Source organism: Ictidomys tridecemlineatus, chromosome 7, assembly GCF_052094955.1.
Source record: "Ictidomys tridecemlineatus isolate mIctTri1 chromosome 7, mIctTri1.hap1, whole genome shotgun sequence".
NCBI lineage: Eukaryota > Metazoa > Chordata > Mammalia > Rodentia > Sciuridae > Ictidomys > Ictidomys tridecemlineatus.
In genome coordinates, this window is record NC_135483.1 from 79,718,451 (window position 1) to 79,741,937 (window position 23,487).

Below are 23,487 nucleotides of genomic sequence, written 5' to 3' on the forward strand. Positions count from 1 at the left end.
GGTCTGACCTAACAACATGGAGCATGAGTGGAGGAATAAGGGTTGAAACTTAGGTTTCAAAACCCAAATTCATGGCCATTATTCCCATGGCTTCATAATGAAACCTACTTGGTTCAAGATGGTACTCGCTTCCCTAACTCCTGGTTAAACTGTCCCCAAATCCTGCAAATCTGATGGGGATGGGAAACACACCCTCATCAACTATAGGAGCAACTTCAGCCAAAGAATTCTGTTCTGAACTTAAGAACCTTCCTGCTAGGAAAACATGTGGCATGCCTACAGTCCTGCTACTTCAGAGGTTGAGGTAAGAAGACTATAAACTCAAGACCAGCCTGGGCAGCTTAGCAAGACTTTGCCTCAAAAAAAAGGCCTGGAGATGAAGCTCAGTTGTAAAGACTTAGGTCCAATATCCAGTAAAACAAACACACACACACACACACACACACACACACACACACACACACACACACACGTACCCTTGGGGAAAAAGATCTTCTAGGTGCACTACAAAGAACAGAAATGATCCAGGTGAAAAGCAGTTTTTAAAAATGTTAAGTGAAAGGGCTGGGGATATAATTCAGTTGACTGAGTGCTTGCCTTGCATGCACAAGCCCTCGGTTCAATCTCCAGTACCAAATTAATTAATTAATTAAGTGGAGAGATTATGAAACACGAGCATAGAACATCAAAAAACTGAATTGCACAGTCTGCCTAGATAATATAACCTATATTAATGTCAGTTCTCCCCAAATTAATCTATACATTCTTTGAATTTAAACCAAAATTTCAATAGCATCATTCTTACGACTTGACAAGAGTCCTAATATTCTTAGAAAACCTAAGGGCCAAGAGTCTGAAGAAAATTTTAAAAGAAAACAAAGGGAACAATTTACTAGATAATAGCATTTCCTCATCAGCTAATATAGTTAATTAAGTTAACATAGTATAGGAATCAAGGCTAGTGAAAAAGAAAAGCCTCAAAGCAAGGGTTGTAGCTCAGTGGTAGAGTGCTTGCCTCACACACGAGGCCCTGGGTTCAGTCCTCAGTACCATATAAAAATAAAGATATTGTGTCCATCTACAACTAAAAAAAAATATTTAAAAAAAGAAAAAGAAAAAGAAGGCCTGGGGTTGTGGCTCAGTGGTAGCGCGCTTGCCTTAAGGCACTGGGTTCGATTCTCAGCACCACATACAAATAAATAAATGTCCATCAACAATTAAAAAAAAAAAAGGAAAAGAAAAGCCTCAAAGCAGGCAATTAATGAAAACATGATTAGAAGTTAGAAGGAATCCAAATTAGAGATGAGACATGAAAACCAAACGCAATCTTAGAACCAAAAAAATAAGTTTTAATTATTTTGCTTTAAAGGACTTTGTTGGGCTGGGAATGGTGGTGCTCATCTGTAATCCCAGCAGCTTGGGAGGCTAAGGCAAGAGGATCACAAATTCAAACCCAGCCTCAGCAAAAGCAAGGTGCTAAGCAACTCAGTGAGACGCTGTCTGTAAATAAAATACAAAATAGGGTTGGAGATGTGGTTCAGAGGTTGAGTGCCAGAGTTCAATCCCCAGTACCACCTCCTCCAAAAGGGGGAAATTATTAAAACAGAAAGAATATAAACAGGGTCTATAGCAATAGTTCCTTACCAATATTAATTTCCTGATTATGATAATTACATTGTAATATAATAACCTGCCTTTCCATAAATACATAATTAAGTACCAAAGGTATATGTCTGTTAGCTTATTCTTGATACTCTTGAATGGTTTTTGTTTGTTGGGTACTAGAAATTGAACCCAGAGTATTTTATCACTGAGCTACAAACCTAGACTTTTTTTTTTTTTTGAAACACTGACTTTCAAATTGCTGAGACTGGCCTCAAACTTGCAATCCTTCTACCTCAGCCACCTGAGTTGCTGGGTTTACAAGCATACATCACCAGCCTAGCCTTGAATAGTTTTGAAAATAAAATTGTGCGTGTGTGTGTAAATAGGGAAGGACATTTTATTAATATGAAGAAATAAAATTAGTGCCCTCTCTCACTGTACACAAAGACCAATGCTAGGAAGATTAAATGTGTAAATGTGAAGAGCAAAACAAACATTAATAAAAGATATCCTTAGACGGGCGTGGTGGCTCACACCTGTAATCCCAATGGCTCAGGAAGCTGAGGTGCTAAGCAATTAAGTGAGACCCTGTCCTTAAATAAAAAATAAAATAGGGCTGGGGAAGTGGCTCAGTGGCTGAGTGCCCCTGAATTTAATCCCTGGTACCCCAAAAACTAAACAGATAGATAAATAAGTCACCTTAGAACATAAGTTTTTGTTTGTTTGTTTGTTTGAAGTACTGAGAATTGAACCCAAGGACACTCTACAAACATACACACCAAAAACACAAAATGTTTGAGAAAGGTACATAAAAGGTATTTAAAACTTTAGGATAGTGATCACCTCTAAGTAAGGAAGGAAATTAGGACTTGGAAGGAAGAGGGGGCTTTAAATGTACTTGCAGTATTTCATTTCTTTAAAAAAAACTAAAACAAGGGGCTGGGGATGTGGCTCAAGCGGTAGCACGCTTGCCTGGCATGCATGCAGCCCGGGTTCGATTCTCAGCACCACATACAAACAAAGATGTTGTGTCCGCCAATAACTAAAAAATAAATATTAGAGAAAAAAAAAACTAAAACAAGAATAATTTATTAGAATTTGAGAAAGACAAAGTGGATATACATGTGTATTTCTTTTGGTGCTTAAGAATATATCAATCAAAAGAAGGGAGTGGACATTATCAAAAAGGGAGAGAGAATGACAGCAATGTCACGAATAGTAGTTGGGTATGAAAGTAAAGAGCCAGAAAGGGCCTGGAAGGCAGGCCTCAACACAGGAAGCTTGCTCACCAGTGCTTCAATGTATGGCAATGAGGATTCATAAATTTAACTTTGATGCAATGTAGGGGAAGGAATGGGAAGGGAAAGAGAGAAAAGATCATCAGTTGTGAAAGGTAAATTGGGAGAAAGACCAGGTAAGAAACGTTTAAGTTGGGGCTAGGGTTGTGGCTCAGCAGTAGAGCACTCGCCTAGCACATGTGAGGCCCTGGGTTTGATCCTCAGCACCACATAAAAGTAAATAAATAAAATAAAGGTATTGTGTTCAACTACAACTAAAAAATAAATTAAAATTTAAAAAAAAAAAAGAAATGTTTAAGTGTCTCTACTGAAGCAGGGTGTGTTGGCACAAGTCTCTAATTCCAGCAACTTGGGAGGCTGAGAGAGGAGGATAGCAAGTTCAAAGACAGCCTCAGCAATTTAGCGCAACTGTCTCAAAATAAAAATAAAAAAGGGGAGCTGGGGCTGTAGGTCAGTGATAAAGCACTTGCCTTGCATGTGTGAAGCACTGTGTTCGATCCTCAGCACCACATAAAAATAAATAAAGATATTGTATGTCCATCCACAATTTAAAAAAATAAAAAAGGGCTGGGGATGTGCCTTAGTGGTAAAGCGCCCAAGTTCAATCTCCCCATACCAAAAAAAAAAAAGTCTCTAGTAGTTAGAGTTCACTTTATTGTTGTAATTGTTGCTTTATTATGTGCTTCCACATAACCAACATCAGATATGTACAAGGAGCCAGGAGCTATACTAGGCCACTGGGATCTTACAAGCTGTCATAGTTCCTTCCCTGAAGGGGAGGCAAATCACAGAAATGACACAATTAGAGTATGAAAAATATAAGACAAGAAAAGGCAACATAAAACTTTTAAAAACTGATAGTTCTCCTTTACTAAGATACTAGTCAGATGACTCTGGACTCATCAGTGATATAAAATCTTTTGTTCACTCTCAGCATATCTCAATGATCAACATATAAGAGCTCACTGCAGGAGAGAGATCTACTAGACTGAGATAAGGTTGTGGAAAGGAGAAATCTTGCCACATCTCTATCGCCCCCCCCAGAACCGCTGCTGACCCACAGTATCTCTATTTTTTTTTTAAAGAGAGAGTGAGAGGAGAGAGAGAGAGAGAGAGAGAGAGAGAGAGAGAGAGAGAGAGAGAGAGAGAGAGAGAGAGAGAGAGAAAGAATTTTTAATATTTATTTCTTAGTTCTCGGGGGACACAACATCTTTGTTGGTATGTGGTGCTGAGGATCAAACCCGGGCCGCACACATGCCAGACGAGCGCGCTACCGCCTGAGCCACATTCCCAGCCCCCACAGAATCTCTAAAGCCCCTTTCAAATTTAAGATTCTTGCACTTTATGAAAACAAACTATCAGAGATTTTTTTTTTTTTTTTGGTGGTACTGGGGATTGAACCCAGAGGTGTTCTACCAATGAGCTATATACCCAACCCTTTTTATTTTTTTGAGACAAGCTCTCACTACATTGCCCAGGTTGGCCTCAAACCTGCAATCCTCCTGTCTCAGCTTCTCCAATTGCTGGAATTACAGGTGACTACTATATCTGGCTCATAAATTGATTTTGAAACAAACTATCTATACAATGTCTGAAATGCCTTCTGAATCAAACATTTCAAGAGTTGTGCAATTTATACTGTTTCACTTCCTAAAAATTTGTAAGTCTTAGCAGGGCACAGTGTTGTGAATTTGTAGCACCAGCTACTTGGAAAAATGAGGTGGAAGAATGAGGCAGAAGGTTGGCTTGAGCTGAGGAGTTAGAGGCCAGACTGGGCAACAGCAAGGACCCACCACCACTATCTCATTAAAAAAAAAAAAAAAAAAAAAACTTCTGCATATAGTAACTCTCAATCAAAAAGTCAAGAATTATTTTATATTACAGATTAAAAATTGGTTTCTCTCCACAGAGAGGGAAAGTCTGATTTTCCTCCCTATTTAACCTTCTCTGGTTTCATTTGTAACACTGTTTCAGAAAATCAGATGTGATCCTATCCTAAGAAGTTAAAAAATAAAAATTTCAAGGCAAAAGTAATTAGTATAAGGTATAAAATTTTCAAATTGAGCCAGGCACAGTGGTACACACTTGGAATCCCAATGACCCAAGCAGGAGGATCAGAAGTTAGAAGACCAGTCCGGGCAACTCAGTGAGACCTTGTCTCAAAATAAAGAATAGAAAGGGCTGGGGATGGAGCTCAGTGGTAAAGTGCCTCTGGGCTCAATAAATATATATATGTACATATATATATACACACACACATATAAATATATATACACACACACAAGTTGTAGATGGACACAATACCTTCATTTTATTATTTATTTTTATGTAGTACTGAGGATCAAACCCAGTGCCTCCTACGTTCAAGGCAAGCGCTCTGCCACTGAGCCACAATCCCAGCCCCTCAAGGTGATTTTTAAACTATTAAAACCTTTGAATACTGCTGGGTAAAATAGTCCCAGCTCCTCAGAGGGCTGAGGCAGGGGGATCCCTTGAGCCCAGGAGATCAAGGCCAGCCTGAGCAATATAGCAAGATTTTTTTCTGTCTCAGGAAAAAAAAAAAAAAAAAACACCTTAAATATCAATATACAGTTCCACTGAAGAAGTAGTAAAATGAATACATGTAATATACATACACACAGGCCTAAACAAATACATACAAACTAAAATTAAAATGAGGTTATTATTGGAAGAAAAATTCCAATAAGATAAAACTGTGGGAAAATATACTAGTTTTATCTTGCTACTGTAAATTTTGCTTAAGAAGTTAATTTAACAAAAACGAAACATGAATTTTGAACATTTATATGCTATGACTTAAAATCCTGCTTGTAAAACTTACCCTCAAGAACAAAACACAGGTATTAACATCTAGAACCACGGTACATCATTTTTCCTACCCTCCAGGCCCAGACCCAGGCCCCATCCCTTTCTCCTCTCAACAAGATGGAGTCTCTCTCTGCTCCCCTTGAAGCTGGGCTGACCTTCCCATTTATTTTTGATCAACAGAATGTAACAGAAGTAATGCTAAGTCCTTTTAAGAGGCCTGGTAGCTTCTGCTTGCTTCTTGGAAACTAATCATCATATAAGATTCCTGACCACCCTGACACTTATAAGGATGTGAGGAACACCAAACCAGCCATCTGAAGAAGTCACAGCAGCTTCTCCAAATACATCTAGCAGCAAAACTACCATGTACTGAACACCAAGCAGTCAACTCCTATGTCATGAAAAATAAAAATCATTATTGTTTGAAGCCACTACGTTTTGAGATGATTTGCGTCATAGCAATAAACACCTAAAAGAGATGAAGAGTGTAGAAAAGCAACTAAACAAAAATGTTTGGCAGTATAAAAACTTCTTAAAGAACAATTGCGGGGCTGGGGATGTGGCTCAAGCGGTAGCACGCTCCCCTGGCATGCATGCAGCCCGGGTTCATTCCTCAGCACCACATACAAAGATGTTGTGTCCGCCGAAAACTAAAAAATAAATATTAAAGTCATTTTAAAATATGTGAATTATATCAACTGTGTATAAGTGAAAAAAACAGACCCACCTAACTACCATGTATAACCATAAAGCTCTAATGAAAATTTTAAAAATTAAAAATACTTAATAGCAACACATAAATCATAATTACCACTTTCATATTCATATCAATATAGACCCAAAGATGACCTATAACTGATGTTTTAAATTCACTGGGTCTATGAAATCCTAAAAAAATAAAAAGTCAAATATACAAAGAATGAAACGGTGCTTGAGGGGGAAAAAATGAGGAGATGAAGGTCAACAGAAACAAAGCAGCAGATACGTAGCATTAAGAAGTCTACAGATTTAATACAACACAAGGACCATGGGAGAAGAAATGAGGAGATGAAGGTCAAAAGACATAAAGCAGCACATATGTAGGATAAGAAGTCTAAAGATTTAATACAACATGAGGATCATGCTTAATAGCATACTGTGTTCAGAATTTTTGCTTAACAAGTAGATTACAGCTGCTCTTGCTTCAGGGGAAAAATGGGGTAAATATGTGAGATGATGAGTATGTTAATTTGTTTCATTACAGTAGCAATTTATACGTGTCTGTATCTGTGTATAAATGTGTAAAATGACAACATATGAATACTTAACTATACACAACAAAATTTATTTTAAGGCACTAAAAATAAGATAAATATAAACTGACTGGGTCTCTTTTCCCCATAAAGATATTTAGAATATTTTAGAGCTCTAACAAAAGCAAAGTGTTCCCAAGAGTAAATGATATTATTCTGTATGATCATTTTTCTCTGCCTTCTATTCTGGACTGCATGTACTTATGCTTGGAAATAAGCAAGCTAGGTGGAATTCCTAGCTTGGTAGCCCTGGCATCCTGTAAGTTCTGAACATTTAGTAATAGAAGAAATAGAATCTAAATCATTAATTCCCATCACCATTCTTTACTATTTAAAAAACCCTGTTCCATAATGCTAACCCCAAGTGGCTGTTTCAAAAACATCAGTTACAACCCCACAATTAACAATACTATTTACATTTTTAAAAACCTTTTGAATTGAACAGGGTACCAAAATGAAGCAAATTATATTCCATGTGTATATGATTATGTCAAATGAACCTATTATGTATAGCTATATGTACTAATAAAAATAAATGTTTAAAATCTTTATTTGTTCTGTATGTATACATAAGGTGGCAATAATCAACTGGGCATATTATTAGTATATTGTGTCCAGAATTTTTGCTTAACAAGTAGATTACAACTGCTATTGCTTCAGGGGAAAAATGGGGTAAGTATGTGAGATGATCAGTATGTTGAAATCTGCATGTTTATTTTCATAGTTGTCCCATTGCTCTTGCAGAATTTCCCAAAACACTCTGTTTACCTAAGCCTTCTTTTTCATATTAAGATATATAACCATGTATTATCAGAAAACTCATTCAGTATAAGTCCAGGATAGATAACTATTGTAGAGGCCAAGGGATTGAACTATTGTGTGATGTCTATCAATTCATGTGGTAAATGAAGAAATTTATCATATCTGGTCCTTTTACACTGTGTCTGTAATAATTGTGAATGCAAGTAGGCAGTGATCACTCAGATGAGGATTAATTTGTGAAGGACAGGTTAGCTAGCATGGGTGGCTTTTTTTCCTAAGCTTAATCCTCAGATAGTTTCCCCAGCTAAAAATCAAGTCAAAGCTAAATGAGAGGACTGGGTTGTAACTCAGTGGCAGAGCACTTGCCTCACATGAGTGAGGCTCTGGGTTCGACCCTCAGCACCACATAAAAAGAAATAAAGACATGATGTCCATATACAACTAAAATAATATTTTTTAAAAAGCTAAATGAGAAACTATATATTTTCTTTTTTATATAGTTTTATTTTATTTATTTTTATGTGGTGCTGAGGATCGAACCCAGGGCCTCAAATACGCTAAGCGAGCCCTCTACTGCTGAGCCACAACCCCAGCCCATCTAGTATATTTTCTTTAAGAGGAGTATCATGAGGTTTAATTGTGATTTTATATATATGAGTGTGTGTATATATTACACACAGTTTACCTAGTACATAATAAGTAGTAAAAAGGAGCACTCAACCACTGAGCCACATCTCCAGCCCTTTGTGGTATTTTAGAGACAGGGCCTCAATAAACTGCTGAGGCTGGCTTTGAACTAGGAATCCTCCTTTCTAAGCCTCCTGAACTGCTGGGATTACACCCATGCACCACCATGCCAAGCCTAAAATATTTATGTAATTAACAGAAAAAAGAAAAAAAAACAGGTAATAATATCATTTTGCTGAAATGAAAGCTTACCAGAAACAGAAATCTAGCTCTCTAAAATAAATATTTCCAAAAAAACTGCACAAGATTAAAAACGTATTTCACTAGAATACATTTAAGTTTTAATTTATAACAGTTGCTCTGTATTCAGTTAATAAATAAGAACACATGTTAACATTATTGTAGAAACCAGTACAGAATCTAGTACACGTTCACCTCAATGAGTGCTTCGTAATGTATTTTTAAATACAGTCTTTTGCCAGGTATGATGGCACATGCTTGTAACTGCAGTGATTCAGGAGACCAAGGCAAGATCATAAGTTCAAGACTAGTCTAGGCAATTTAAGGAGACGCTGTCTCAAAAAAAAATTTTTAAAAGGCTGGAGATGTAGCTCAATGGTGGAGTCCACCTGGTTTCAATTCCAGTATTGCCCACCCACCCACCTCCCCCAAAAAAAATTTTTACTAAATCTAAAATGGCATCAACTATATGATGAACCATTAATTTAAGAAATAAAAAAAAAATTTAAAAAAAAAAAAAACAGAGCCGATACAGTGGCACACGCCTATAATCCCAGTGGCTCAGCAGGCTGAGACAGGAAAATTGTGAGTTCAAAGTCAGCCTCAGCAATATCAAAGCACTAAGCAACTCAGTGAGACCCTTTCTCTAAATAAAAATGCAAAAATGGGCTGGGGATGTGGCTCAGTGGTCAAGTACCCCTGAGTTCAATCCCTGATACCCAAAAACAAAGAAAGGAAAAAAACACTACCAATTAAAACATAAATTTCTGAAATACCCATTTCAGAAATTAAAATGGGTCTTAGAGTTGATGAAATAGGGTAAAAAATAGAAAAATATATCTGAAAAAAAAATTCAAATGAAACTTTGTGGATTTGATGTATTTGTTCTATACCTTCAAATACAAATAGAAAAACTTTAGGATTAGATCATCTACAAAGTAACTCAATCTTGTCATGGGGAACATGCATTGTATAAAATACGAACCATGCTACTGTTACTCTTTAGGTTACAACCTAAGCACCATTTTCCACCCACCAGCCACCTGCACAAAAACCTGCAACTATGTGGATATTTCATTCAGAAGCCTATTCACTTGACACTAATTCAGCTAATAGGAGGAAATAAACAATAAATTGTTAGTACTATTTCAATTCATAAAAGTAAATTAAAAATGAAAATTTAGTGAAATATTATGATGTACAAAGGGGAAAACAGATTGTACTTTGCCATTCTTAAGTCACTTACATAGGAATTGCACCATAGGGGACTGAGGATATAGCTCAGCTGGTAGAGTGTTTGCCTCCCATGCACGAAGCCCTGTGTTCAATCCCCAGCTATGGAAGGGGACTCATTCAAATACAATGCAGCAAGTTGTTGTAGGCTGTGTTAGTTACACTATAGATATCTCAGATATTTAGACAGACAGATCCAGGGAGAACTCAACAGTTACCTAACATTCTTTTTCAAAAATTAAAGACTTTTCAATAACTTAAGTATTTCCTCTGAGGAAATAGCCACTCATCAGTACAATTTAGTAAACCACAACTGGTAATTTCAGTAGCAGGTAACACTAGACTATGCACTGTTTGTACTTTTCAATAATATTCCAGTCACTACATTGCATAATTACAGCATTTCCAAAGAATAAACTTTGCAGTATGCCTAATATCTAGCTACATAACTTGTAATGTGGGGATAAACCTCACACCTTTTAAGATGTGACTCCTGCCTCATCACATGACAATCAATTAGAATTCAAGAGTACAAAGCAACAGCTAATAAAAAAAAAAAATACTCACTCTGCATTTTAATAAAATAGAAAAACAGATAAATTGGTGTTCAACAAAATTTAAAACTTTTGGGTTTCAAAGGATACCATCAAGATGCTGGGCATGGTAGCCCATGCCTATAATCCCAGCAGCTCAGCAGGCTGAAGCAGGAGGATCAAAAGTTCAAAGCCAGGGCTGGGGATGTGGCTCAAGCGGTAGTGTGCTCGCCTGGCATGCGTGCAGCCCGGGTTCGATCCTCAGCACCACATACAAAATGTTGTGTCCGCCGATAACTAAAAACTAAATATTAAAATTCTCTCTCTCCCTCTCTCACTCTCTTTAAAAAAAAAAAAAAAAAAAAAAGATTCAAAGCCAGCCTCAGCAATGGCGAGGCACTAAGTAAGTAACTCAGTGAGACCCTGTCTCTAAATAAAATACAAAAAATGGCTGGGGATGTGGCTCAGTGGTTAAGTGCCACTGAGTTTAACCCCTGGTACCAAACAAAAAGTAAAGACAACTGACAGAAGAAAACACCTGCAAGCCATATATCTGATTAGGGACTTGTATCTATAAAGAACCTCTATAAATAAACAATTTTTTAAAAACGTCCAATTTAAAAATGTGCAAAGGATCTACAAAGACATTTCTCCAAAGAAGATAGGCAAACAGCTACTAAGCACATGAAGCAATATTCAATATCACTAGTCATCAGTGAAATGCAGGTCAAAATCATAAGATATCCATCACATCTCATGATGACTATAATCATAGTCAAGGAAGTACTGGTGAAGATGTATTCTCATATAATGCTGGTACAAATGTAAAATTATTACTCTTGGGAAAAATATGGCAGTTCCCCTAATAGTAAAGTCTCCTTACTACTCACCAATTCCACTCCTAGGTATCTACCCCCCCAAAAAAAATGTCCATACAAAAACCTGAATGTCTATAACAGTCCATTTCCAACAGATAACAAACTAAATGTGCATGAACAAACAAACAGTTAAAGGCAACACGGCATATCCATACAGTGGGATAGTTTTCAGCCACAAAAACGGATATAAAGTATAGATACATCTACAACATGGATAACCCTTAAAAACATTACACAAATTAGACACAAATAACCACATGCAACAATATAATTGCATTCATATTAAAGTATAGAATAGGCATATATACCAAGACAGAAGTACATAGGTAGTTGGTAGGGGTTAATAAATGGCTTTATGGCACACATTAGTGAAACAAAAGGGTTTCTTCCTTTTTTTTTTTTTTTTTTTTTTGGTGCTGGGGATGTGCAGGCGAAGTAAGCACTCTACCAACTGAGCTATGTCTCCAGCCCAAGGGTTTCTTTCTGAGAAAATAAAAATGTTCTAAGATAACTATAGCATGCCTCCGTGAATATAGCAAAACCCACTAAATTGTGCACTTTAAAGAGACAACTGTACTATACATGAGTATCTTCGGAAAGCTTTAAAAAAAAAAAAAAAGGTAACTTCCTGAAACCAAACTCAATATCCATTACAGCTCCACCTATCAGAATTTTCAGCTTCCTTATGACAATCACTCAAAGGTGTGGTCAAGGGCCAAAGGAGACTGGCTCTTTTCCATAAGACTCTAAATTTTCATAACTTCAAAATCCCTGGAGAAGATGAGCCGGTTACACAGGCATTACCCAATCTTCCCAGTACCAACATTTTTGGAACCAAGTTCTTTCTACCTATCAAATATATAGTCTTATCCAGAGGTACTCTATCTGGAAAAGTAGGGAAGAATAAGAACAGAAAGGTAGAAAAAAGAAGAAATGATAACAGAATTAAATGTTTTAAAAGGGGGCTAAAAATGCAGCTCAGCAGTATAGCATTTGCCCAACATGTACAAGGCCCCAGGTTTGAGCCCAAGCATCACAAGAGAAAAAGAAAGGAGAATGTGTTAAAAAAAATTAATATTTTTAAAAGAATTTTTAAAGATTTTTTTTTTTAAGTTCTAAAGAGCCATTTTAGGGATGCCTTTCCCCCTGGAGATTACCTGCATTCATGTATATTCCTTGCTTTACCCCAAAGATCTCTCTCTTGAGATTGCCCCATTCAACCTGAATATGTATCTACTTTTCTAAATAAACCTATGACTTTGACTGGCCTGTGCTGAAATTCTAATCTGTCACATATGCCAAGAATCTCATTGGTCCTGAGTCAAGTTCCCCTAACTCTTCAGATACTCCTCAAATCCTCCTTCAGAGACATTTTTCTCCCATGACATCTCTAGGTAACCATATAGGGAATTTTTTTAAAAATATTTATTCTTAAGTTTTAGGTGGACATAATATCTTTGTTTAACATTTATGTGATGCTGAGGATCGAACCCAGTGCCTTGTGCATGCTAGGCGAGAACTTTACCACTGGGCCACAACCCTAGCCCAGTATAGGGAAATTTTAAGGCATTGATTCCAACAATCCCGAGAATGTATCTACCTACCTAAACAAAACCTGGCTATGACTTTGAAAAAATGTTTAAAAATAAATAAGGGTCACTTTAGAAATAATAAATTACAATACTGTAAATATTTTAAATTTAACACATCAGGTTGTGACTCCCACATCTAATATAAAGATGCAGTTCTATTAATTGTTTGTAGCATTACCAGTATATTCCCTTCCTCTACTCCACCTAAAACAACCTGAGAGACAATCATAAATTTATAACAATTCATGTCATTTGCCTATAAAACCAAATTTGTGCTCACAAATTTGTTTTAATGTGGAACAATATTTAGCCACTAACATCGCTTTGTCTAAAATATTTTATTCTTTGCAATACAAACTTTCACTTGATAAAACAACATGGACTCTTAATTACCTATAATGCCTTTTCAGTCTCTCTCTAACGTGTTTTGCTTTTATCGTTAATGACATTTATCTGTGAAATAACACAACTGGGTTTCCACAAAATAAAAGCAACCAAAGCATACATAAAATATGATATGATGAAGCAGCACGTGGTGGCACATGCCTGTAATCCCAGTGGCTCTAGAGGCTGAGACAGGAGGATCACAAGTTCAAAGCCAACCTCAGCAATGGCGAGGTATTTAGCAACTCAGTGAAACTCTGTCTCTAAATAAAATACAAATAGGGCTGGGGATGTGGCTCAGTGGTTGAGTGCCTGAGTTCAATCCCCAGTACCAAAAAAAAAAAAAAAAAAAGAATACAGTGTGATACAGTAGTATTAAAGAATATAAAATCAAGAAACTAGCTCTGGCCAGGTACAGCAGTATTCCCATGAACTCAGGAGGCTGAGGAAGCAGGATTATAGGTTCAAGGCAAGCCTCAGCAATTTAGTAAGACCATCTCAAAATAGAAAATAGTAACAATAAAGGGGGAAGGGCTGGGAAGTAGATCAATGGTAAAGTGCCCCTATGTTCAATCCCCAGTACCAAAAATATTCTTTTTTTTTATAATATTGAACTGGAGAATTTTTTTAATATTATTTTTTAGTTTTAGGTGGACACAATATCTTTATTTTACATTTATGTGGTGCTGAGGATTGAACCCAGTGTCTCATGCATGGTAGGCGAGCGCTCTACCACTGAGCCACAATCCCAGCCCCCCAAAATATTCTTAAGTATGTATATAAAAAATAAACAAATATTCATATACATGTTGCACATATACATACAAAATCATATATACTGCACCTTTTTTTTTTTCTTTTTTAGCCTATTAAACAACTATTTTGGGCTGGGGATATAGCTCAGTTGGTAGAGTACTTGCCTCACATACACAAGGCCCTGAGTTCAATCCCCAGGTCCACAAAAAAAAACAAACAAAAAAACTCATAAATAACTATTTTTATTAAGATATTTTGGCTTAAAGAAAAGAACATATTATCCATCCAGCTCATCTAATTTTAAATTTCAACATCAAATTTCAGTTTAAATTTCATATAACATTTATTTATATTTACTTGTGTAAGTACTGTTTCCCTCTCATGCTACCAAAAAGCAAACAAAAATATAATAGTGTAATTCAAAAATAATTCATTTCAAAACATAGTGTAAAGCTTCTTCTTGACTCAATTCCCTCCCAATTTGACAATACCATCAATTATCTAAAGCACAGAAATAGGTAAATAAAACAATATGAAACTAAGCATGGCATTTTGTTGTTGCAGTACTAGGAATCAAACCCAAGGCCTTGCATATGCAAGGAAAACACTCTTCAACTGAGCCATATCCACACTAACAAGTTTCAAAGTGAATTTCAATGGTTTATGAAAACTCAACTGCCTAAAGTATATTTTCTTAATTATTCCAAGGTTCCAAATTTCTTATATCTAAAAACAGTGAAACTGTAACAAACAGAATGTTGAAATATAAACAGGATTCTAATGTGCAACAAACACCCTAATATTAACTATCAGCAACTTGTTTATAGTGTATATTCAACTTCCTATAAAAACTAAAAGTTATTAACAAAAAGTATGTGGCCCTAGTATCATCTAATGTCTCCTCTTTTTCAAATTATTTTAACATTCTCTCATGTCTAGTGTGGAGGGAGTGAAAACTATCCAATTAAATGCATTATCTTATTATTTAATTTTCAAGTATATTTTTAACTATTGGTACCAAACACAAGTCTGAAAAGGATAAGGCCCCATTCAAAAGCAAATGGATATCAACTAAAAAAACAAAAACTGTAACACTAAAACTTCACTTTTAGGGCTGGGGTTGTAGCTCAGTGGTAGAGTGCTCGCCTCACATGTGGAAGGCACTGGGTTTGATTCCTAGCACCACATAAAAATAAAATTTAAAAAAAAAAAAGGTATTGTATCTATCTACAACTAAAAAAATATATATTAAAAGGGGGAAAAAAAAACCTTCACTTTTAAAATAATCTTTTCTGGCCAGTGTGGGGCTTAGGAGACTGAGAGAGTAGGATTGCAGGCTCAAAGCCAGCCTTAGCAGGCACTAAGCAACTCAGTGAGACCCTGTAGGGCTACGGATGTGGCTCAGTGGTTAAGTGTTCCTGAGTTCACCACCCAGTACCAAATAAATAAATAAATAAATATTCCTTCCTTTGCTGGTTAGTACTGACACCAAGAATATTGAAATATTTTTCCAAGGCTAAAATTGCTAGATTTTATCATCAATGACACCTACACATAATAAAGATGATTTAACAGACACAGAATGTACTGAGGTAATACCCTAAAAGTATCAATCACGACACACATTCAAATCCTTTCATTTTAGCACACAGATTTGAAATTTCTTTTTATTATGCAATGATGGCATGAGATATTAAATCACAGTTCTATAATCTAGTTTGAATAAAGAATAGCAAATAGGTCATATGAGCTATCACTTTTAAACAGTAACACCTAATACTTGTAATTAATTATTTTTGAAACAGTCAAATATTTAGAGCCTCCATGTTAACACTTAATTTCAAACTCTGCATTCCTGAGAAACCAAACATTGTATTCAGTACGAGAGAGAAGTTGCAAAGCTTATCTAAGAAACCACTTGTTTAATTATGTTTCATCTTGGTCTGGTTTTGTTTGCACTGTAGCTCTTCACTGAAATGAAAAATTTTAAAAAGGATAGTATGTATTCAGTCAGATAAGAAGAATCCTCTCTCCTCCTCCTGAAGAGCCATCGTCCTCTCCTCCACCCACGTCAAGGAGAGTCCTGGAGAACCGGACCTCCCAACTCGATCCAGGATGTCTCTCAACGCCACCCACCTACGGTGACCAAGGTTGACACCCGCCCACCTTGGGCCTCGCCTCCTCTCTTCCCCCACGCCTTCCATCATCACCCCGCAGGGCCCTGATTCTGCGCCAGCGCGGGGGCCACCCCGCCACCGGACAAGCGCGCGACCGACGCGCGAGCACGACCCGCCACCCCCGACGGCCGACCCGGGCCCTTGGCATCCGCGCCGGTCCCACCCGATCCCTCCCCAGTCCCAGGCTTCGTTCCAGGGGAGCGCAGAGTTCAAGACAGCGCACTCCGGCTTCTCCTACACGGACAGCACCCCGCCGCCAGGAGCAGGCGAAGGGGGAGAGCCGGGTCAGAGCGGGAAAGCAGACACCCCGGCCCAGGAACCGACCTGTGGAGACCGCCATCTTCTCCTGCAGCCCGACGCAGCCGCCCGCACGCACGGGACGTGGTTCGTCACTTCCGGGAGCACGCCGCCGAGTCCACGTCACCATGGGCTCCACCCCCGGCGGCGGGCGCTGCTGGGCCCCAGTGAAGGCTGTGCCGGGGACGCTGGGGACTCGGCCCCCTTGATTATAGTTACCTCAAAACACTAGGAGAGGGCTGGCAGACAAAGATGAGTCAGTCTCCATAAAATAGAAAAAGGAAAACGTGTTAAAAAGCGTGTGCAGAGCTGGGGTTGTGGCTCAGGCAGAGCGCTTGCCTGGCACACGTGATGCCCTGGGTTCGAGCCTCAGCACCGCTTAAAAATAAAAAAGACATTGTGTCCACCTGTAACTAAAGCATAAATATTTAAAAAAAAAAAAAAAAAAAAGGCGTGTGCAGGAGGGCAGCAGTCTGACATGTGATAGCCAAGAGCCAGGTGCAGAGGGCATCTAAAGAAATGTGCAGCTAGGGAGAACAGATTCTCGATCCTATAGAACCTTGAAAAAAGAGGGGGGACCCTCAGTACTGTTTCATATTCATTAATTATCGAAATGATATTTGAACAAAGTTGAATTTGGACATGTTATTAAAACAAAAACCTACACAAAGTATGTGCATCAACAATTGAAAAATTGAGTTGGACAGTAAATTTGAAGAACCCCTAAGAAACCAATTTATTGTATTTAGTTGTATACACAATAGTGAAAATTATTTAAACGTATGACTAACCCTAAAAACATCTTTCAAGAGGAATAAACTAAAATTTCTAAGCAATCATTATGTCCTTCAAAAAGCAAAGATGGCCAGTGAGGAGGTTGGGGCAGAGCCAGAACAAAGGAGCATGGTGAGGGTCTTTTGATGATGTCAACTTCCTGGATGAGGAAAGTGCTCAAGGACACAAGCAAAGGACCCAATCAGACAGACACTTCTGTACTCCTGCTACTAAGTGGGGATCCAATATAAAAAACTAAAACAGATATGTGGACAGAAGGAGCACCAATCAATAATGTTGAGGACAGAGAGGACAAGGAGGAGATGAGAGAAGAGAAAATTCGGAAACAGTAAAAAGAATGGACCAAAACTCCCCCACTGGGTTCCCAGCTCCCTGGCCTCTTCTCTTTAGATAAGTCTGTCTCTGTCACTTTTGCAATAGCTGCTTCTTGCTTGCTGTCTCTGTGTTCTGTTCTTCAAGTCTTTGCTGAAGGGAGACAAGGAACCCAGGACTCCTAGATAGTAACACTACCAATAGTTTGCAACAGATCTGGGAATCTAATGCAATTTTTTGTTTGTTTGGGGGGTTTCATTTTGGGGTATTGGAGAATGAACCCAGGGGTGCTTTACCACTAAGGTACTCCCGAGGCCTTTTTATTTTGAGACAGGGTGTTGCTAAGTTGCTTAGGGCCTGGCAAATTACTGAAGGCTGTCTTTGAATTTGCAGTTCTCCTCCCTCTGCGTCTGGAGTCTCTGAGAGTACAGACTCTAATGCAGTTTTGAACCCAAAGTTAATGCTTTTTTCATTCCTAGTTTCCATTACTTTGTTGGTCATGATACTTGTAGATATTGGTGTTGCTATAATATATATATTGCCTGAATTTATTTATTTTGTTTGTTTGTTTTAGGGGTATTCATGATGTAGAGACAGGTAATTACTGCCAGTATGGGGATTTTTAGTTCTTTCCATTCTGTCTGTTGTTTGTTTGCACCAGGGATTGAACTCAAAGTTGATTCAGCACTGAGCTACATCCCCAACCCTTTTTTAAATTTTTTTATTTTGAGACAGGGTCTTGCCAAATTGCTTAGGGCCTCACAAAATTGCTGAGGCTGGCTTTGAACTTGTGCTCCTCCTGCCTTAGCCTCCCAAGCCACTGGGATTACAGGCTTGGGCCACCACACCTAGCAAAATTGGATTTGTTGTTGATGATGATTTGTTTCTTTTTACTGACTAGTTTCTGTTAAACAGAGAAAGGCAGATGAGCTGCTATATCAATTCAGAGTTCTGTTTTTAGAAGTTTGGGTTCTGTCCCCAGCACTCTCTTAGTTCCTCTGAGGAGGGACACCTGCCTTGTTGAAAGCTTTCATGTGGAGAAGTACTCATGGCAAAGAAGTGAGGGCAGCCTCTAGCCAACAACTGGCAAAGAATGAGGCCCTCAATTCAACCGCCCAAGAGGAACTGAATCCCTTCTACTTCCATGGGAGTGTGATTAAAAGCAGATTCTCCCTCGGTTTAACCTTCAGATGAAACCACAGCCCTGGCCAACTCCTCCTTTGGCACTTTGCCAGAAACCATGTGACAGAGGAACCAAGATAAGGTACACTCAGATTCCTGACCCACAAAAAATGAGATGTTTGCTTTTTGTTGGGGGGGGGTCTTAGATTGCTAAATTTGAGGATTATTTGCTAAGCAGCATTGTTACTGTATGTTCATTAATCATACAAGCATTGCATAACAATCATCATACATTTTTCACAAATGTCCGGCCCAATTACACTTGGCTACAGGAGACCTGTGTTGACATAAGTTTTCCATCTTATTAAGATAGACTGTTTAAATATGCTCATCCCAACAGAATCAAAAGTAATAATTAGCCCCGTGCGGTGGCACATGCCTGTAATCCCGGCAAATCTGGAGGCTGAGGCAGGAGGATCACTGAGTTCAAATCAGCCTCAGCAAAATCGAGGCAATAAGCAACTGAGTGAGACCCTATCTCTAAATAAAATATAAAATAGGGCTGGGGATGTGGCTCAGTGGTTGAGTGCCCTTGAGTTCAATCCCTGGTACACCCCCCAAAAAAAGCAATAATTAGCAAACATTGATTCTCCTTTAAAATGTGAAACATTTTCTCAGGAAATGTCTCAATCTTAATGACAAAATACATAAATATATTTCCTCTTATATTGCAAAGTAAACTTGTGAAGCCAGTACTCCTATCATGTTTCTACCCATCTTTCTTTGAAGAATAAATTACAAAAAAAAAGAGAGAGAGAGAAAGAGAGAAAGTTAGATTTTGTGTAGCTTGAAAAACAAAGTGCATAATTTTGGTTTTTACTCAATGGTATACGAGGCAAAAAGCAACAAATTTAATAACAACCAGAAAGAAGTACAAGTGAAAAATTCCTTCCGGGATTACATCAGAGACAACAACGAAACAAAAACAACCAGAAAATAAAAGTGAACAAAAGAAGAAAATCACAAAAATCAAATAGGTTGTTGCTAGGGATGTAATATATTGGTAGAACACATGCATAGCATGCATAAAGCCCTTCATTCAATCCCAGCAGTAAAAATAAAATATTAAAATAGTCTAAAATTTCCCATTATTCTGTTGAGATTAGAAAATCACTACATAATGTTTGCTAATTTAAAGGTCTGGCAAATGTATTGGAATGAATATTGTTTGGGGCTCCGTGCTTAACCTGTGTGAGGTTCTGGGTTAATTCCCTTCACCTCCCAAAAAAATGAGTTGACTAATCAGACTTTGTTCAGTATGGAAATTAAGTGGCAGAAAAGAGCAAATCAAAAAATACCTGGAGGGTCAAACAAACCAGTCAAACAACACCTGTGGAGGCAAATCCTGGTGCACAGGAGAATCAACAAGAGGCGAGGGCAGCTTGAATAACACAAGAACATAGGAGAGACCTTGAAGCCAAGGTGAACAACAGTCACTCCCTGTAGTTCTCCACCTCTGCTCACTCATCTCATCAGTGCATACTGAAGAAGATGGATTTGGAACCGGAGATCCAAGTCCATCCACTGTGCACTCTATGACCTGGAGGAAGGCATTTAATCTCTATTAATTTGCATCTCCTCACCAGAAAAAAAAAATAGGAATAATTTTAAGGTTTATACTTAGCACATCTAATACAGTGTCTGGACCATCAAATGTGTACAACAGGGCTGGGGTTGTAGCTCAGTGGTACAGCACTTGCAAAGCACACGTAAGGTACTAGGTTTGAGCCTTAGCACCAGAGAAAAAAAATAAAGGTAGTGTGTTCATCGACAACTAAAACAAAATATTTTTTTTAAATGTGAACAAAAAATGGTTGCGATTATTACAAAGATTAGATCCCAAGAGAAAATGGTTCTTTCAACTAACAGGCAAAGAAGTTTTAGAGGAATTGTGTGTTTTCCTCTTGACTCTCTAGCTGCTCAAAAACTTAAATTCATGGGGCTGGGATTGTGGCTCAGTGGTAGAGTGCTTGCCTAGCATGGTGGAGGCACTGAGTTCGATCCTCAGCACCACATAAAAATAAATAAAATAAAGGCATGTGTCCAATAACAACTAAAAATATTTTTTTAAAAAACTTAAATCCAAATATATAGCACATCACTAGTAAATATTTAATATGTATTAAATATACATCTCATATATTCTTAATGTATATACTGAGTTCACTGCCTTAATTCACCTTACTTTCCCATTTCTCCTTCATATTTTACACTTATTTGCTTCCTTATCATGGTACTTACTATATCTCTATAAGCATCTCCAAAACTTCTTCCTTTCTTTTTTAACATTTATTTTTCGATTATAGTTGGACACAATAACTTTTATTTTATTTATTTATTTTTATGTGGTGCTGGGGATCGAAGGGCCTCACACATGCTAGGTGAGCACTCTACCACTGAGCCACAACCCCAGCCCCCCCAAACTTCTTCCTTTTTATTTTTAGAAAGAATAGTATTAATTATGATGAATAAACTATTTTATTACTGGATAATTGAGAATTACTTAGCACATGCCATTTCCTAATCTCCTTCCAAGAAAAAGTGTCCAATTATATGCTACCAGTGGAAGACACCTTGCTTCTCAGCTTAGGGTGACTAGCAGCCTAAGCTGCTCATGACATTTTGAAGGCAGTCACGTTCCTTAACTCATCTGATCCTTCCATCCTTCCAGTTGCCAAAACAAATATTCCTCTTCTTCCCTTGAAGTTCCTGCCTCCCTTGCTGCCATCAGTGTCTGTAATAGATACACTCCAAAGTGCACTGTGACTCATACCTTCTGGAGTTGATGACTCTGTGATACACACTATCATAATGCCTGTTCTACACGGAAACTCTTTCCTTTGCTGGAGCTGATGAAGCAAACTGCCATGTTGCAAGCTTCACTTTAGAAGGGACCACATGACAAGAAGCCTCTGGCCAACAGTGAGGCTCCCAGTGGGACAGATACTGAAGGACTACAGGGCCCCAAACCCAACGTTAGGAATTCTAACCCCTGTGCCCTACAGGATGTTCCCATGTACAACCCCCATGTTAAAATCCCACAAGCTGCACGTAGCACTTCCCAGCTGCACGTAACACTCCAAGCTCTATACAATGTCACCACCAGATGTTCCATATAGATAATCCTGGGAAGGCCAAGCTTGAGCAAATAGAGTAAAAACAGGAACTAAAAGAATAGGATGCAATTTATGGGTTTCTTTTCTGAGAACATAAAGTGGAAAAAACAAGTTTACCCCCCAGGTGACCTAAGGGGCTGGACCTAAAGGAACTTAGATAAACCAATAGAATAACTGTTACTGTGCTAGGCTGAAACCTTGCCCCCTGCTTCCTATAAAAACTCTGTACCCCCGAGCCCGGGTGTGCCAGTCACCGAAGCTCCGGCTGAGGTTTTGCTGTGCACCCGCAGGCGCCTGTGTAAGAATAAACCCTCCTGCTGTTTGCATCCAGTGTCTCGCGTGGTCCATTCCGGGTTGGGGGATCTGGGGGTCTTTCAATACAAGGAGCCAAGTGTGCCATTAACCACGTGAGCTTTAGAAACTGTTCCCTCCTCAGTCAAGTCTTGGAATAAGGCTTCAGCTCCTGAACTGGAACTTGGATCATAAGCATGCAGAAGGCACAGCTGAGCCAAACCTAGAGACCTGACCCAGAGACACTATGGGAGAATAACTGTGCTGTCATCATCAAGTATGTGATAATTAGTTTTTGCATCAATAGAAAAATAAAAGAACATTCTTATTGTAAGCCCCTGTAACCTGATAGCCTGGATGAGCCTGATTTTCTCACAAACAAAAGATTTTTTAAAATTTCTCTTTTGATAGGTATATATAGACAGCATGTCTTTATTTGATTTGTTTATTTTTATGTGGTGCCAAAGATCGAATCCAGTGCCTCACACATGCTAGGCAAGCACTCTGCCAATGAGCTACAGCCCCAGCCCACAATTAAAAGATTCTTACACAACAACCTAACAGGAATGTCTTACCAGTGTGGGGAAATTCTAATATTATCATCAAATTATTGAATTTTCCCCAAGCATATCTTCTCAATTCTAATGGCCTCATTGCAGACATACTTAGATTGCAACAGCATCTCAGCTAAACTGTCCTAATTTGTGTGTGTGTGTGTGTGTGTGTGTGTGTGTGTATGTTACTGAAGATCAAACCCAGGGGTGTTTTACCCCTAAGCTACATTCCCTGTCCTTTTTGGTTTTTATTTTGAGACAGGGTCTCACTAAGTTGCTGAAGCTGGCCTTAAACTCTCCATCCTCCTCCCTCAGCCTCCTGAGCTACTGGGATAACAGTTATGCACCATAAGCCCAACAATATCTATGTTTCTTAAGCAATACTTTCTGAATGAGAAAACCTGCATTTGCTACTTTTTTTTTTTTCTAATTACCAGGCTGGCAATAAGTTTCCTGTCGATTTCCAATTTGAATCAATTCATAATGGCAGCTGAAGACCCATGTTTACAGCCATCACCAAGCTCAGCAGAAAGAAAGTATTGTATTATGTGTCAATGTCTGTTGTAGGGGGTTTTTCAGCCTGGGGTAGAATGTAAAGGCCAAATATTATTGTTTGACTTTCACAATCAGCCAGAATTCTCCTCCTCCAACTATCCCATGTGATCCTTCATCCT

At 38.2% G+C, this 23,487-nt stretch overlaps 1 protein-coding gene across 6 annotated transcripts in view; it reads right to left on the reverse strand.

Moving 5' to 3' along the window:
- Ube2v2 (ubiquitin conjugating enzyme E2 V2) overlaps nucleotides 1-16,709 on the reverse strand; it is a 34,987-nt gene extending 18,278 nt beyond the window's left edge. For 3 of the 6 annotated variants that reach the window (XM_005332322.5, XM_078017198.1, XM_078017199.1), the window contains exon 1: nucleotides 16,591-16,708. In XM_005332322.5, the coding sequence (XP_005332379.2) occupies nucleotides 16,591-16,693 (103 nt within the window). In that variant the 5' untranslated portion in view covers nucleotides 16,694-16,708. Of the gene's footprint in view, nucleotides 1-16,225; nucleotides 16,354-16,590 lie in introns of those variants that run through there. The other 3 variants (XR_013424003.1, XM_078017200.1, XM_078017201.1) reach the window with 3 other exon arrangements.
- Between the last annotated feature and the right edge of the window lie 6,778 nt (nucleotides 16,710-23,487).